This window comes from Schistocerca nitens, chromosome 6 (assembly GCF_023898315.1).
Source record: "Schistocerca nitens isolate TAMUIC-IGC-003100 chromosome 6, iqSchNite1.1, whole genome shotgun sequence".
Taxonomy (NCBI): domain Eukaryota; kingdom Metazoa; phylum Arthropoda; class Insecta; order Orthoptera; family Acrididae; genus Schistocerca; species Schistocerca nitens.
The window spans coordinates 695,550,813-695,569,580 of NC_064619.1; the positions used below are offsets into that span (position 1 = coordinate 695,550,813).

The window sequence follows — 18,768 nt, forward strand, 5'->3', positions numbered from 1 at the left end:
GGGGAACCTGACCATGTACGTGAAAGTTCATACGATGTATGGCGGAGGGTTCCTTACAACAGAATTACACACCGTTTGACTGATCAGCTTGGGAGTTGGCTCATATATGTATGTTTTCGTGGTGAAGGCATTTATACAAGCCAACGTATGCTGGATGGCGGAGGGTTGTCCTACCTTTAAATAAATTCAACATCGTTTCATCAATGAGCATGAAAGTACGCAGATATACGTATTTTTTCATAGATGAGGAAAGAGGAGATGGCATGATGGAGGCGGATGAGGAAATATACGGAGAGAGGAAAACGTGATGGGGGCGGGGAGGGGGGAGGAGGTGCATCCAGAGAAGTGAGAGAAGCAGATTAAAAGAAAGAGGGAGCAGCAGGTAAACAGAGAAAGGGGGAAGGTGGTGAATGACTAATGGAACACTTTAATAAATACATAAATTATTTGTGTTATTGTGAATTTGATGTACTATTAGAAAAAGCGGAGGAGGTGGACAGAGACGGGAAGATGGATGGAGAGGGAGAGGATGATGGAGAGGAGAAGGAAGTGTTGTGAGAGAGGGGGGGCAGATGGAGGAGATGGATAGAGAGACGGATGGGCGGAAGGTGGAGGTGGATAGAGAGACGAGATAGGACTAAATGGACAAGAGAGATGAGGGAAGAGGGGATGAACTGACATAAAACTGGGATGAATAATTATCCGGGCAACGCCGGTTTACTATTAGTAATTAGATAAAGATTTTCCTATGGTTAAATGCGGCGTATAAAGACTCGATAACTAGAGGGTTGGTCTTCATGTCTACAGATGATAAAATTCGCTGCTTAATATAAATGACTCCACCAAAGTTCATCTAGTTGGAATTTCATCCTTATAAAATGAACTACATGACAATCAGTTGAAAAATGCTCCTGTTGGAGCACAATAAAGACAAATATGATCGTGTTTAAAAGACTCTGACAGAGGAGTGGGCAACCAGCTGTCTGAGTCCTCATTCCGCCTTCCTCAGCAGAAATTCTGGAAGCTTCACAGGACGAGTGACCGTGTTAAGTAAGAAGTTTACCAAGTAAAATTTCAGTTTTGTTGAGTTAAAAATTCAGTAAATAGCAGATTTTTATTAGAACTTTAGAAATACCGTTAAAAGCGTATTTTTGTGAATGAGATCCACCAAATACAAATAATTAGTTTCGTATGACATATATGACGAAACTACAGAATCGGCAAGTTAACTTTGCGAAATTAATGATTCTGGTAAAATGTGCGCTGTCTTTACACATACCGTTTTGAAACAACAATTTTTTAAGGCCCACAGCAAATCCCAGAATTTTTCACACAGAGCGTCACTGTAAATTTTTTATCATCCAACTTTTCGAATCTCTAGACCCCCTCCGTGGTGACGCTCGTGTTTCCAACTACAAATAAATATCGTAACCGTGAACTTTCTGACTGACATGAAAATAAGAACATCCCTTCACATTTTATCCAGGCTTAGGACTGGCTATGCACTAGTACATAGGCATATAAAATTTTTTCAATTTTTTAATTGTATTTGTTATTATTTATTTTTTGTTGTTTTTGTTGTTATTGTTTATTTTTGGTTGTTTTTGTTGTTATTGTTTATTTTTTGTTGTTGTTGTTCAACATTACAGCAGAAAATTGATAACCTTTTTTTATAATCAATCGTGATTTCTTATTCAATTTTTTGTAAAAAGGCTAGAGATTTTAAACACCTTTTTAAATTTCCAGAGTCTTCATATGTTTTCATAATGTCTTTTAATCTTTTGTCAAGATCTATGAACCTTGTCTTTCTTTTTTGAAGAGGTAGACCAATGGAATCTTTTTTGATTTGAATAATAGCATTCACTGCCTCCTCCTTCAGCTTTTTTGAGGAGTTTAGTTTTCTATGCCAACCTTCGACAGCATTCGTCGTTCTGTGACGTTGGTTAAAAACATTACATACTCAATAGGTATATTAGGATTATCCATCCATTGATCAACCATATAATCTGCAAATGCTGTGATCTTCTCTCCACTGGGCATTTGTTCCACTATTAAAATCCACGCTTCATCGACATTGTTAAGTGGAAGATGTGCCACTGCAGCATACATGCGACAAAACAATCGGACTTCCTCCCTATCCCTGTAGTCTTCCGTTAATCCCAGTTCCTGTACCTTCTTCCACAGACACTGGTTAAAGTGAAAATTACACAAGCGGAAAGTTGTGTTTCAGGGAACACTGAATTCATTGCTTTAATTGTGGCCATTTCCATCTTAGATTTCAATCCAGAAAAAAGTCTTTCGTATGAATTTTGACTTTTGTCTGGCAACAAAGCAAACAAAACAGGAAATATCTTAGTTGCCTCTTCTGTACTTCCGATGTCGACATGGATTGTGTACAATTGTTTGAACTGTTTCGAACAGCTGTCAAATGTCCCATCCATAAGCACAGTTCCATTGTCGCAAAGGATTTTCTCTGGTTCTTAACAAGCAAATACTAGAAGTCTCTTGCCTGGACAGAGCCATCATCAAGCTTCAAAAAACTATTACCTGCCGTTAATTTCAAAAGGTCTTCGCTAAGGTGAATTTCCGAAATAAAGCCAGGGTTCTGGGTTGTCCCAATAGCTCCTCTTCTCGCCTTACACAATTGAGTATTGGAGCTGTCATAATTCGAAATATATGCCACGAAGTCTAATCCTTTATCTTTCAAATCTTGAAATTCCTGCTTAAAAATTTGGGCTATAAGCACTGTCTTTTCTTCACGAACTCTTTTTCTGCAATTATGTAGTCTTCTTTATCTCCACATCTGTTTTGTCAGGTGGACAAGAATGTTGCTGTTCAGCAACGATTTCTCCATTTGCAATTCTTAAACGGCCTTTTGCACACACTCCATTCATAATTGACGAACATCCAATTCGTACATTCTTCATTTTTCCTATAAATACGGTAGCTATGACCATCTTTGATAAGACACGGCCTCCCTTTCGTTGTTGTTATCACTTTCATCGTGTACACTGCATAGAACAGAAGTCGTATAGGAAAACGCACGGAACGAAAGCTATCGACGACGACGGTGACAACTCCTGCACTGAGGGTGAGCGACTGGGGTAGAAAAGCAGGGGGAGAGGCTCAGTTCGCAAACACCTCGTTAGGGAACCGGTTGCTCGCGACAGCTTCGTTACCTGCTGCACCCTTCTAGGAAACCCCACGGTAGGAAACCCCACGTAGCCCGTACCATCGTACCCTGCAGGAAAGATGGTATTCTGGCCAACGGAGAACCACGCCAACGATGACACCAGGGCATCTCTCAAACGGGATAGTGTTTGCCTGGTAGTCCCACTTCCAAGATCGCTGTGTACGCAGTCACAGACGGTGCAGTATAGCACAGAGAAGACGCCTACCAAGGTCTCTGCGGTGGAGGTCCAAGGGAAGAATGGAAGCAGCACAGTCGCAAACTGATGTGACTCAACCACTTAACGTGAATCGTTCTGTTGTTTCTCGGATGCGGCTATAGTTTATAGAGACCGAACGAAGATGTATCCCGAAAACAGGGCCGACGTGTGAAATCAGAAAGAGAGAACCTTAATTGGCCGTAAGGGCACGACGGTACAGCCTTAGTGCAGTACAGCAACTGGTATCTGACCTCGCAGCATCCCCTGGAGGTTTTGTACCGGGGAAAACGGTGTACAGAAGGCTTCAGCAGAGTGGCCCTTATTATCAGAGGCCTGCTGCATCTGAACCTCTGTCGCGTCTTCACAGAAGTAAAAGCCTAGAGTGGAACCGTCAACATGCCACCTGGACGGTCGAAAAGTGGGCCAATGTTCTTTTCACAGATGAGTCCCGATTTGGTCTGGTCAGTGATTCAAGAGGGATTCGCATCTGAAGGGAACGTGGAACACGATTTCGGGGTCCAACCATTGTGGAAAGGGACTGATATCTAGGATGATCCTTAATGGTGTGGGCAGGGACTATGTTGGCCACTCTGACACCTCTTTATGAAATTGTACGGGTGAATCGGCAAAATGCTATCAGTTATGGTGGCGAGATCTTGGGACCTCATGTACGGTTGCTGCGAGGTACTGTGGGCCCAGACTTCGTATTGCTGCACGATAATGCTCGACCTCATTGACCACGTTTGGTTGCTGTTTGGAAACGGAAGATATTGCACGCATGGCGTGGCCTGCTCGCCCTCCCGATCTGTCCCACAGAACACGTCTGGAATGCACTAGGGACACGGGTTGCATCACGTTAACATCCACCAACCACCCTCCAAGACTTGTGAGCAGGAAGAATGGGCGTTATTGCCTCAACGTGAGATTGATGACATCGTTCACAGCATGCCCCGTCGTTCGTCAGGCCTGTATTGCTGCCACAGGTGGTCACATCCCACACTGAGCGCATTAACCAGTTGTCAGAATGTGTGTGTAAATCCGTTACGTCGGAAAAAGCGAAGAACATTTTTGTCTACCATTGTCCATGTTGCAATTGCTTAGGTTGTGTATTCTATGTATTGTTTCTATTTTACTGATTATACTGTTTTGTGGCAAAATAAACGCAACCTTGCAGGACTTTGTTGCTTTCACTTATTCTAGAGCATAATTACTTTAGCTACAACAACAAACTGCACCAACAACATGATGGTTTGGCAATGGGAAGTAGCTTAGCTGGGATATTGGCTGACATTTACATCAACCATATAGAACAAAAATTCTTCTCAACCAACTAGCACATCTCAAACAAAATAATCTACTACAGAAGATATGTTGATGATACAATCTTGCTTTTTGATGGCACAAGCAATGAAATAGATACATTAGCAGCAGATCTAAGCAAAATGCACAAAAATATTAAATTCACAGTTGAACATGAAACTAATAAAAACATTAACTTTCTTGACCTGAAAATTTGCAATAGTAACAATAAACATCAATTTAGTATCTACAGAAAACCCACCACCACAGATGTCAGTATTGGCAACTCATCTTGCCACCCCCGCCAACAGAAAATGGCATATTTCAGAACGATGGTACACCGAATTAAAAAAGTACCAATGAGTGACACAGAACAACAAAATGAAATCAATATAATTAAAACAGTTGCTTATAATGATGGATATAAACCCACAATAATAGAAAAACTCCACAACAAAATGCAGACAAAAACCATAGATCCACTTCACAGCAGTCACTTCAAGCCAAATCAGTGTGCCACTGAAGCCAAACCTAAATATGCTACTCTCCCATACATAGGCCCACTTTCATACCAAATAGCAAACTTATTTAAAAAGAATAAAAATATCACAATCAGCTTTTCCAAAAATAATAAATTACAACAAAAAGTAATCCATGATGTAAATACCTTCAAGAGCCCCTACCGTAAATCAGGAATATACAATCTCACATGTGATACATGCTCAAAATTCTACATCGGACAGACAGGCAAAGGTTTGAAATTAGATACAAAGAACATATTGATGCTTTAACAGTTGATAACTTGAACAAATCAGCATTTGCAGCCCATATTGCTGAAGAAAACCATTCAGTGGGAAACATTTTTGCATCTAGCAGAAAAAGGAGCCACTATGAATATATTAGAAGAATTAGAAATACACACACACAAAAACAGCATCCCAGACTATATCCTTAACGAACAAACAGAGTTAGCTAACACCCCTTTCCTGCAAAATTTCCAAAAATTACTTTCCAGCCTCCAAAGCAAATAACATTAGTACACCTATCTGCAGATCAAGTAGCAAATTTATATGCTACTATAATTCTCATGATGCTAAATGTAATTAAATAATATACTACTTTACCTATATATATATATATATATATATATATATATATATATATATATATATATATATATATTAAAAAACTTTACAATTAATTTAACAATATCAACTGAAAAATTCAGTGTCTGTACTAGTGTAAAAGGCATTACAGTTGCGTAAATGAACATATGATCCTTTCCAAACATAGGACATCATCGTCAAATATTTCGATATATCATAGCATCTGTGGTACTCATATGTTTGTAAGCTCTTTGTATGTATCAAAACGTGTTGCGTGTTAGGAATCTTCTCAGTGACAAACCTAAAGTGTTCAGTGAGAACAATTTACGTGTGCAACAATAAGAATGCAGTGGGAATGCATTTACATCTGTTGGACGAATGCTATGAAAACAAACACTGCAAGCTGACATGCAACGAAAATCTGTAACGTAACCATCTGTGTGTGGCGTGTTTATAATTATGTATTATTTATATTTTAGGACAATTAATCTGTAAAAAACACACCACATGTCATAAAGAAAGCGTGTAAACCGTCTGAGGATGAATCACAACGATTTGAAACCAGTAACGGCACCCTTTGAATAAAGGAACTGAATGTAAATTTGTGGCTGGTTTCTGTCCTAAAACCATCAACATTTGTCTTCAAACAACAGCCACGGTCTCCATCATGTCATCATATGACAAAATTGCATGTTGCTTTAATTTTGGACACCGGTGCACATCCATGGGGAAAGCTGAAAATTTGTACTGACCAGGATTCGAACCGGATCTCCTGCTCACTAGCCAGATGCTCTGATTACTTTTTTTTATCGTTATTGTACTCTTCATTTGTTCGGGGCGGATGACACAACATGACACCTGTTCAAATTGATCACTGAAGACTTCACTCAGTTTTTTTAATTTTTTTATTTTTTATTTTATTCTATTTTTTTTTCTTTAGAGTGCAGCCGGCCCTCTGACTGAACACGCTGAGCTACCGTTCCAGCGGCACCACTAAGCCATACGGACACAGTGGTTACCGCACCTGCACGGATTGCCCTATCATGCCTCCCGACAGACCCAAATTCTCGACTTATCCTTTATTTATTCATGGTGGTTAGTTTCTGACTTGCGTTCATTCACAAGCCATCCCATAGGAGCAGCACTACAGCAGATACTTTCTTTTAGTCCAACCCAGGCGGGCACCATCATCTGCGTAGCACGGCAAAGAACTCTGCCGCAAACAATCTACGGTAAAGAATTGAGGCATTGAGTCTGAACAATGAATCAATGTGTGCGCAAGAGGAGTGATGCCACAGGCTCATCACTTGGAAGCCACCGGTGTTCTCCAGTGCTAGCTCTCTTCGCACATTTTAATTTGTCTGCTGTACGATTAAATATTACCATTAATCATTACCATTCGGGTTATTTGCTGCAGATGTTCCGCACTTACATATGTAAGATTAGCTGCCGCAAGTATGTGGTATGCGAGTCACGGAATCAAATGTCTCAAATATTATTAGAGAAGAAGGCAACAATGAGAGAGTGGCAAAGGAAAAGACTTACGTGAATCAAGTGATGAGAGCAAATTCAATATATTTTTAATAGACGGCAGCATTCTAGTCAGGCGAAACCCAAATAATCAGCTGCAGGTTAACTTATGCAACCTATTGTAAAATAATGCGTGGGGAGTGTTTTCCTATGGGTCTATATATCATGGAGAGATTACCTTCATTCGAAGCATGTTACACACGAGAGGTATCTCAACATTCTGAATGAAAACTTGCTCAGGATTACAGACATTCTGAAGACTTTTCCAACACAATGACACGAAGTACACTTCAAACTTTGTAAAAGAATTGCTTCTTCATGACTGTCCTAAGTTTGTCCAGACACCACATCAGTCGCCAGACCTCAAGCCCACAGAGAATCTGTCGGCCGATCTCGGTAGAAGGGTAGAGACAACTATCGTCAGTTCGAAAGGAGATCTGAAGCAGAAGGTGGAGGTAGAATGGTGCGGCGTAAAGAGGTGGTGGAGATTAGTGTTTAACGTCCCGTCGACAACGAGGTTATTAGAGACGGAGAACAAGCTCGGATTAGGGAAGGATGGGGAAGGAAATCGGCCGTGCCCTTTCAAAGGAACCACTCCGGCATTTGCCAGAAGCGATTTAGGGCAATCGCGGGAAAGCTATAGCAGAATGACCGGACGCGGGTTTGAACACTTCCGAATGCGAGTCCAGTGTTGTAACCACTGAGCTAGCCCGCTAGCCCGCTAGGTACGAACATACATAACTGTCATCAATCGCCTGCTAAGACGATGTGTAACCTTGTTTGTATCACGTTACAACATGGACTACCGTCACACTCATGCTGTACTGGTACTGCTATTATAACGTCTGATGTAGTTCTATTCCAGTAGAATGGGAAACTAATCACTATCGATAATTAAAGGAGACTTGTTAACGCAACTTGTGAGTTTACTACAACCATTTATTTCATTAACGATAAAACTGCGGCCCTACTTTTCGTCCGACACGCTGGATTATCGTTATAGACTTTTGTTTATTTCGTGACACAATCACTTTTTATCGCACAGTCGTAACGGCCATCTTCAAATCATGTTCGAGTATGCTGAACGTCTACGTCGGCGATTGCTGCTCAAACACTGTCCCCACGTACGCGTACACCATAATTACTCTACCACACGAACATTTGGGGTTACACTCGTCTGGTATGAGATGTTCCCGGGATGGTGGGTGGGGGGAAGGGGGGGGGGCATGATCCACTGGAACCGAACCGCACAATACCCCTGGGTTCGGTGTGGGGCGGCAGTGGGATGGGTGGACTGCTGTGGCCTGTTGTGGGGTTGTGAACCACTGAGGACTACGGCAGGACGAAGCCTCTCCGCCGTTTCTAGGTCCACGGTTTAATACACAATACACAGTGCTGAACGTACCCTCATATTAGCCCTCTCAACGAAGACGAAGAAAAGTGGACTGGGAGGAAAGATCATGTAGCCAAAAATAAATAAATAAATAAAAAAATAAAAATAAAAAAAATAAAAAAATAAATAAATTCGGTGATAAGGTTGGGGGTGGTGTAGTAAAGAGCATAATAGAACTCTTGTCCGGTCGCTTGTGAGCGTGCGGGTGGGGAACGTTAAAAGACATATTTTATGTTTCTCTTGAGTATCTCGAAAACCGCGGCTTCTAGCGAAGATGTTTCACAGTGCTGAATTAAATCCCAGACAAAGAAGACGTCTGTAAAACCTTGATGGGCAGAGGAAAGAAGACCTTCTCGCAGGTTCATTTGCAGGATGAATTAAATCGCTTACGGTCGGCCTTCAAGAAAAATGGGTATGCTAGTACCTGAGATTGACCGCGTACACCATCAAAGAAGAGAAGAAGTCGGAAGTACTGAGCAACAACGGCCGCAATCCGAAAAAGGTTTTTTGTAAGTCCATTAATAAAATTACGGAGCGCACCGGGAAACTTTTGACCACGTATGGAATCGAAACGGTCCTTAGACCTACCAAGAGGATTGAGAACGGAAGAACATGCACGGCACCACCTGGAAATACCTGGGGTATATGAAATAAAAATTCCATGCAGTCGCGGACAAGTGCGTATCGGAACCACAAAAAGAAGTGTCAACAACTGCATAGCCGAACAAAAAAGAAGCTATTGTCTACGACATTCTGGTACCCAAAAAAAAAGGACAGTACATTGCCAGAGTTGTCAACAACCGCATAACCGAACACAAAAGGAGCTATTGTCTGTGACATACTGGTACCCAAAAAACATGTTTTTCGAGATGGGAACCATGAAATAAAATTCAGTGAGACGAGCGCTTTAGCGAGAGCACCGCATTATCATCAACAGAAAATATATTTGATAAAATATGGAGGTCAACTTTGCGCCTACGGAAGAACAATCGATTATTTTTAATCGATAATTATGACTCCATTCAGAGATAGTGACACAGTCGGCATCACGTGACGTATGACTCAAGCCTTAGTGGCAGTAGCCGTTTTACCTCGAAAAATGTCTCCCGCAGTTGGAGGAAGTTTTATACATCGACCACGGCCTCTCAAAGCGAAAGTTTTAACTCAAGAAAATGTGAAATCTTCTGCAAATAATGGCAGCCGAAATCAGTTAACTTTCATGCTTTAATCCACTGTTAAATGGCTAGATACTTCGAAATAAAATTGATATGCAATTATGGATTCAGAAGCGGTGTTTTCCTCATCAGAAGGTCCCGAATCCATCACCCGATTTCACATTCATTGACTTCTTCTCGAGATATCCTTTGTTTGCGGTCTTGCACGGCCGCTCTCAAGCTCGTCACGGCACGTAGCCCTTTTGGGAGGGTTGGTAGCAAAATGTGCACTGAGGAGACAGAAGTCCCGTGACAGCGATATGCACATATACAGGTGGCGGTGATATCGCGTACACAAGGCATGACAGGGCAGTGCATTGCCAGAGTTGTCATTTGCACCCAGCTGATTCATGTGAAAAGGCTTCCGTCTGGATTCTGGCCACACGACGGGAGTTAATACGAGGGTGAGTCAAATGAAAACATTAAATTTGTAATAACAAATCGAAATTTCTCGCCGTTGTCCTGTAAGTTGGTGAGCGTGCTACAAACAGCGTGCAGAATGGCCTGTAGGTGGCAGCACAGTGCAGATGCACACATACCGTCGCAGTATCAGTATAAAGGTGGTCGCCCCACTTGCGACTTGCACCAGGGAAGAACAGCGTTCTGTTATTCGGTTTTTGCGTAGTGAAGGTGTGAAACCTATTGAAATGCATCGACGAATGAAGGTTCAGTACGGTGATGCATGTTTGCCACAGCAGAAAAATGGCTCTGAGCACTATGGGACTTAACTTCTAAGGTCATCAGTCACCTTGAACTTAGGATTACTTAAATCTAACTAACCTAAGGACACCACACACATCCATGCCCGAGGCAGGGTTCGAACCTGCAACCGTACCGGTCGCGCAGTTCCAGACTGTAACGCCTAGAACCGCTCGGCCACTCCGGTCGGCCACAGCAGCAAGTCTACGAATGGAGTAGGAAATTCGCAAATGGTGTGACTTCAGTGGAAGACGCTCCTCATCCAGGTCAGGCACAACGAGTCGTGACTCCAGAGAACATTGCAGCAGTTGAAGTCATAGTGAAGGAAAACCGCCGAGTGACACTGAATGACATTGCAGCATGTTTACAGATTAGTCATGGGTCAGCACACCACATTGTGCATGATGTGCTCCAGTTTCACAAAGTGTCTGCAAGATGGGTGCCATGGCAGCTGAACCCTGAAATGAGAGAACGACGTGTTGATGCTTGTGAAGAACTTCTTCGGCGCTTTGAACGAGAAGGCGATGGCTTCCTTGCAAGAATCGTTACTGGCGACGAAACCTAGGTTCCCTTCCACCAACCGGAAACGAAGAGAGCGAGCAAGGAGTGGCGCCATTCCTCATCACCAAAACCAAAGAAGTTTCGAACAGAAACATCAGCGCGGAAGGTTATGCTGACTCTCTTTTGGGACGAAAAAGGCGTAATTTTGGAGCATTACATGCCTAGAGCGACCACTGTCACCAGTGCATCACACACAGATCTCGTAAAAAATCATCTGCAGCCTGCAATCAAATCAAAGCGACGTGGATTGCTGTCAGCAGGTGTCCTTTTGCAGCATGACAATGGAAGGCCCCACACAACAATTGCAACAATCACAGACCTGCATTGTGAGTGTCTTTCTCATCCAGCAGACCTTGCCCCAAGTGATTTCCATATGTTTGGACCACTCAAAAACGCAATGGGAGGAAAGCCGTTCTGATGAAGAGGTACGCCACGCAGTGCATGAGTGGTTGCGCGGACTACCAAAAGAATTTTTTTCTGAAGGAATTTATGCACTTTGTAAGCGCTGGAGGACTTGCATTGAGCGTGGGGGAGATTATGTTAAAAAGTGATACAGCTTTGTACCACTTCTGCACAATAAATAATATTTAAAAAAATATTTAAGGCTTTTATTTGACGCACCCTCGTAGAAGTTGAACGCTGAATAGTAGTTGGAGCTAGACGCATGGGACATTTGATTTCGCAAATCGTCAGGGAAGACAATACTGCGAGACCTACAGTGTCAAGAGTGTGTCGAGAACACCAAATTTCAGGCATTACCTCTCACTGCGGACAACGCAGTGGCCGACGGCCTCCACTTAACGACCGAGACCAGAGGTGTTTGCTTAGAGTTGTCAGTGCTGACAGACAAGCGACATTGCGTGAAGTAATCGCAGAAATCAGTGTCGGACGTACCACGAACGTATCCCTTATGACAGTACGGCGAAATGTGGCGTTAGTGGACTTTGGCAGCAGACGACCGACTCGAGTGTCTTTCTTAACAGGATGACATCGCATGCAGCGCCTCACCTGGGCTCGTAACCCTATTGGTTCATCCCTGCACGTCTGGAAAACCGTGGGCTGGTCAGATGAATCCCAAATTTAGCTGGTAAGGGCTGATGGTAGGGTTCGACTGTGGCGCAGACCCCACGAAGTCACTGACTCAGGTTGTCAACAAGGCACTGTGCAAACCGATAGTTGCTCCATGATGGTAATATGAAGTGGACTGAGTTCTCTGGTCCAACTGAACCCATCATTAAGTGGTTATGTTCGGCTGCTTGGAGACCATTTTCAGCCATTCATAGATTTCATGTTCCCAAACAACCATGCGAAATTTATGGATGACAACGCACCGTGTCACCGGGCCACAGTTGTTCGCGGCAGGATCGAAGGACGTTCTGGACAGTTCTAGCGAATGATTTGGCAATACAAAGAGCCCGACATGAATCCTATTGATCATTTATGGGACATAAGCGAGAGGTCAGTTCGAGCACAAAATCCTGCACCGGCAACAGTTTCGTAGTTATGGACGGTTATAGAGACAGCATGGCTCAGTATTTCTTCACGGGACTTTCAACGAATTGTGGAGCCCATACCACGTCCAGATGCTGCACTACGCCTTGGAAAGGGATGTCCGACACGGTATTATGAGGTATCCCATGTCTTTTGTCATCTGGTGTAAAGTGTTGCCGATCTTTCGCCTGGGTCTCTGGTTTTGTGTAGCTGCCTAGACTAGCGTTTTTGCCGAGGCCGTGTCCCGCTGTGTGACGCGTGGGTGGGGCCCTCTGTGCGGGGCGCGCAGAGTTCTTGTCGCTTCAGGTGCCGCACGGCTTGGCGCTGCTGCCCCACCGAGACCTGCTGTGCATCGCGGACCGCGACAACATGCGCGTCGTGTGCCCCAGGGCCGGGCTGGTGGGCCGCACGCCGCCCACGCCGCCTTCCACCATCCAGGCGCCGGACATGGGCCGCGTCTTCGCAGTCACCGAGACAGGCAAGTACTTTACTTATTGCACTGTAGCCTGTGTGCCAAGAAACTTCAGCTACTCCAATAGAAAACGAGTACAGAATGACATATACAGGGTGTTACAAAAAGGTACGGCCAAACTTTCGGGAAACATTCCTCACACACAAAGAAAGAAAATATGTTATGTGGACAAGTGTCCGGAAACGCTTACTTTCCATGTTAGAGCTCATTTTATTACTTCTCTTCAAATCACATTAATCATGGAATGGAAACACACAGCAACAGAACGTACCAGCGTGACTTCAAACACTTTGTGACAGGAAATGTTCAAAATGTCCTCCGTTAGCGAGGATACATGCATCCACCCTCCGTCGCATGGAATCCCTGATCCGCTGATGCAGCCCTGGAGAATGGCGTATTGTATCACAGCCGTCCACAATACGAGCACGAAGAGTCTCTACATTTGGTACCGGGGTTGCGTAGACAAGAGCTTTCAAATGCCCCCATAAATGAAAGTCAAGAGGGTTGAGGTCAGGAGAGCGTGGAGGCCATGGAATTGGTCCGCCTCTACCAATCCATCGGTCACCGAATCTGTTGTTGAGAAACGTACAAAAACTTCGACTGAAATGTGCAGGAGCTCCATCTTGCATGAACCACATGTTGTGTCGTACTTGTAAAGGCACATGTTCTAGCAGCACAGGTAGAGTATCCCGTATGAAATCATGATAACGTGCTCCATTGGGTTTTGGTGGAAGAACATGGGGCCCAATCGAGACATCACCAACAATGCCTGCCCAAACGTTCACAGAAAATCTGTGTTGATGACGTGATTGCACAATTGCGTGCGGATTCTCGTCAGCCCACACATGTTGATTATGAAAATTTACAATTTGATCACGTTGCAAATAAGCCTCATCCGTAAAGAGAACATCTGCACTCAAATGAGGATTGACACACTGTTGGATGAACCATTCCCAGAAGTGTACCCGTGGAGGCTTGGATTGGATTGTTGTGGGGAAGGAGACCAGACAGCGTGGTCATCAGTCTCATCGGATTAGGGAAGGCCGGGAAAGGAAGTCGGCCGTGCCCTTTCAAAGGAACCATCCCGGCATTTGCCTTGAGCGATTTCGGGAAATCACGGAAAACCTAAATCAGGATGGCCGGACGCGGGATTGAACCGCCGTCCTCCCGAATGCGAGTCCAGTGTCTAACCACTGCGCCGTGGAGGCCAATCAGCTGCTGATAGTGCCTGCACACGCTGTACATGGTACGGAAACAACTGGTTCTCCCGTAGCAGTCTCCATACAGTGACGTGGTCAACGTTACCTTGTACAGCAGCAACTTCTCTGACGCTGACAATAGGGTTATCGTCAACTGCACGAAGAATTGCCTCGTCCATTGCAGGTGTCCTCGTCGTTCTAGGTCTTCCACAATCGAGGAAGTACAGTACATACTGACGAAACTAAAATCAGCTCTAACATGGAAATTAAGCGTTTCCGGACACATGTCCACATAACATATTTTCTTTGTTTGTGTGTGAGGAATGTTTCCTGAAAGTTTGGCCGTACCTTTTTGTAACACCCTGTATTAAAACATTAACATTACTTTTATCTAACTTATTAGCAAACCCATCACAACAAATCTTCATAGGAAAGATGATAACATTAAATTCTGGAGCAGGAATGGTTTATGAGTAATAAGCCATTACAGAAAGACAAAATAAATAATGCTTCAATTCCACTTAAGTTCGAAAGCAACACAACACGGGTTCCCTAACGCGTATTTCTAGACATATAAATTATCCCACGTTTCACAGCGACGACAACCCAGTAATACTAACAGGATGTACTGTATACGGCTCCAAAAACGAGCGGAGCTCAGAATTATTACAACACTTATTTTAGTTGTGAATCTTTCACGTGCTTCCAGTCGTTCCATAACCACACATCTCTATATTATAATTTTCTACAGAGAGCTCACTGCACTCTTATTTGATAATTTTCATTTAATATCAGTAATAACATTAATAAGATATGAAACCAACAATACCATCACTAAAATCCAAAACTACAAACTAATTCATTCACTAATAGATTGAAAGGCACATTATTAAAAGGACGTAAGGATCATCAAAATACAAAACAAACATTTACGTAACCTCCAAACATCGGCGAAATGGCTCATGCAGTTGCATCTCCAGCATGATACATTTCCACTCATCTAACAGCCATTACTTGTCCGGACCTTTCTATTTACTGTCTACATAGATAACAGGTAGTTACCCTATCTAAGGATAATCTGAAACAGAGATAGCATACTATACAGCTCCTGCTTCCCAGCAAATTCAAGTGAAGTCCCATGACACAGTTAGCATTCCACAATTATGTGAAAATGATTTGATACAAAAAATGCCCTACAACCCAGTCCACATATCACCGTTTCGTGAATTGTATACTCGCACCACAGCACACGCAATAACCCGATGAGCAAACAATCATCAATCACGTCTGTTCCGTTATGTGAGTTCTATATTGTTTAGGGGGCCACAAAACAAAGACCAACTATACCGGCCGTGAGTTTGCAACAAAAGACAGTGATAACAAGCAACGGATAACGTCAGCTCAGAGCAGCAAATTCCCCTCAGAAGACCTACCATGTATCAGTCCCTTGACTCGTCCCCTCCATACTACAGAACAGGAAGCTGCCCACGTCCGCCACGTTCCATGAAGAGATACAGACCATCATGTCCACGATATACACTCCTGGAAATTGAAATAAGAACACCGTGAATTCATTGTCCCAGGAAGGGGAAACTTTATTGACACATTCCTGGTGTCAGATACATCACATGATCACACTGACAGAACCACAGGCACATAGACACAGGCAACAGAGCATGCACAATGTCGGCACTAGTACAGTGTATATCCACCTTTCGCAGCAATGCAGGCTGCTATTCTCCCATGGAGACGATCGTAGAGATGCTGGATGTAGTCCTGTGGAACGGCTTGCCATGCCATTTCCACCTGGCGCCTCAGTTGGACCAGCGTTCGTGCTGGACGTGCAGACCACGTGAGACGACGCCTCATCCAGTCCCAAACATGCTCAATGGGGGACAGATCCGGAGATCTTGCTGGCCAGGGTAGTTGACTTTCACCTTCTAGAGCACGTTGGGTGGCACGGGATACATGCGGACGTGCATTGTCCTGTTGGAACAGCAAGTTCCCTTGCCGGTCTAGGAATGGTAGAACGATGGGTTCGATGACGGTTTGGATGTACCGTGCACTATTCAGTGTCCCCTCGACGATCACCAGTGGTGTACGGCCAGTGTAGGAGATCGCTCCCCACACCATGATGCCGGGTGTTGGCCCTGTGTGCCTCGGTCGTATGCAGTCCTGATTGTGGCGCTCACCTGCACGGCGCCAAACACGCATACGACCATCATTGGCACCAAGGCAGAAGCGACTCTCATCGCTGAAGACGACACGTCTCCATTCGTCCCTCCATTCACGCCTGTCGCGACACCACTGGAGGCGGGCTGCACGATGTTGGGGCGTGAGCGGAAGACGGCCTAACGGTGTGCGGGACCGTAGCCCAGCTTCATGGAGACGGTTGCGAATGGTCCTCGCCGATACCCCAGGAGCAACAGTGTCCCTAATTTGCTGGGAAGTGGCGGTGCGCTCCCCTACGGCACTGCGTAGGATCCTACGGTCTTGGCGTGCATCCGTGCGTCGCTGCGGTCCGGTCCCAGGTCGACGGGCACGTGCACCTTCCGCCGACCACTGGCGACAACATCGATGTACTGTGGAGACCTCACGCCCCACGTGTTGAGCAATTCGGCGGTACGTCCACCCGGCCTCCCGCATGCCCACTATACGCCCTCGCTCAAAGTCCGTCAACTGCACATACGGTTCACGTCCACGCTGTCGCGGCATGCTACCAGTGTTAAAGACTGCGACGGAGCTCCGTATGCCACGGCAAACTGGCTGACACTGACGGCGGCGGTGCACAAATGCTGCGCAGCTAGCGCCATTCAACGGCCAACACCGCGGTTCCTGGTGTGTCCGCTGTGCCGTGCGTGTGATCATTGCTTGTACAGCCCTCTCGCAGTGTCCGGAGCAAGTATGGTGGGTCTGACACACCGGGGTCAATGTGTTCTTTTTTCCATTTCCAGGAGTGTACATACCTCTCTGAAGGCAGTGGCTCAATGTCTCCATAGCTATCATGTCCACGCTAAACGGGCCTATGTTCTCTCTGAAGACCGTGACTCAAAAGTCTCCAAAAACTTAACCACAGTAATCACTGCAAATTACCTCGTCAGTCATTGAACACCGACTATCGTAGCCCCACTTGTTACACAAGATTCGGTTACGTACTGCTCCATATAAAGCCAGCACTTGGTTGTTATAGCTCCGCGGTCTCCTATGTATAAAACAGTCCTTACTGCAGCCGCCGTCCTCTCGGCGATGCAAAACATGCAGCCTATCGACCACCATAAATCTATCGACGGACAAACACGTGTCAACTGGCACACCAGTGACAGCCTATAATAGATGATAGAAGACGCACTGTTACAGATAATGTAATAAAACTTTCCAACACCATTACTGTAAGGGACAGACAAATGAAAATGAGACAGACTGAAAAAAGTAAGTAAGCTGTTTATTATTTCAAAAATAATCGCCACAACTGGTAACACATTCTTTCCACTGTCAGCCAAGAGGGTCAATGCCTTCATGGAAAAATGTTTGCGGATGCCTATCGGTATGCATGCAACAGCATGCGTACCTAATATGTTCCAAAACATCTCGCATGAAACGGGATTTTCCGACGCTCGTACCTCAGGTTTTGTTGGTGGTAAAAAGATAGTGTCAAGTGTTTTGGCTACCCTTGGGCTAGATACCATTTGTACACGCAACAGAACGATCGTCCCAGTATCACTGGCCTACAGTACAGGAGCAAAGTATGGATATTACACAGTTCCTCCCGGATAGACAAATGCAGGAGATCGGTTGGTTCTTTTTGCATTTAATGGTGGGCTTGGTAGAATCTATGTAGGCATGGCCGATCCCACGGAAAACCCCAAGAAAGGTTTTTTTCCGCTTTGGTATATATTCGCCATCACCAGCAGACAAAAACGAAGCGGGGCGTTCCAGGATGACAATGCACACCAAGTGCCCGAAATTTTTACGATATATTCCTAAGGTTCCGATCTCGAACTGCGTTGAAAATTTTCGTGACGTCTTTATCCATTTCAAAGATACAGCGGTTCAAATTCACCCTGCTTCTACACGTAAAATCTAAATAATAAATAATAGCAGCATATTGCTCAAAATTTTAACATTATGTTCTCTGGGCATTTAACTAAAGAGCCATTACTTCGTTTTCAAAATTCTTCATCCGTTATTGAGAAACACCCCAAAAACTTTCTTTTTTTTTTTCCTTTTTTCGTAGCAAAACTGAGCCGCGAATTACGAGACGACGATGCATAGTAAATGGCTGTAATTTTTATGATGTATTCCTAACATTCAGATCTCGAACGTCCTTGCAAATTTTCTTGTTTTCTTCATATCTTTATCTGTTTCCGAAACATAGAAGTTACCGTACTTGTACACGTAAAATACGCACGTAAAAT

General features: G+C 44.2%; 1 protein-coding gene across 1 annotated transcript in view; it reads left to right on the forward strand.

Annotated features, from left to right (window-relative positions):
* LOC126262287 (peptidyl-alpha-hydroxyglycine alpha-amidating lyase 2-like) overlaps window positions 1-18,768 on the forward strand; it is a 210,236-nt gene that overhangs the window by 148,548 nt on the left and 42,920 nt on the right. Inside the window, exon 6 of the mRNA XM_049958806.1 lies at window positions 12,972-13,160. Within this exon, the coding sequence (XP_049814763.1) occupies window positions 12,972-13,160 (189 nt within the window). The remainder of the gene's footprint in view (window positions 1-12,971; window positions 13,161-18,768) is intronic.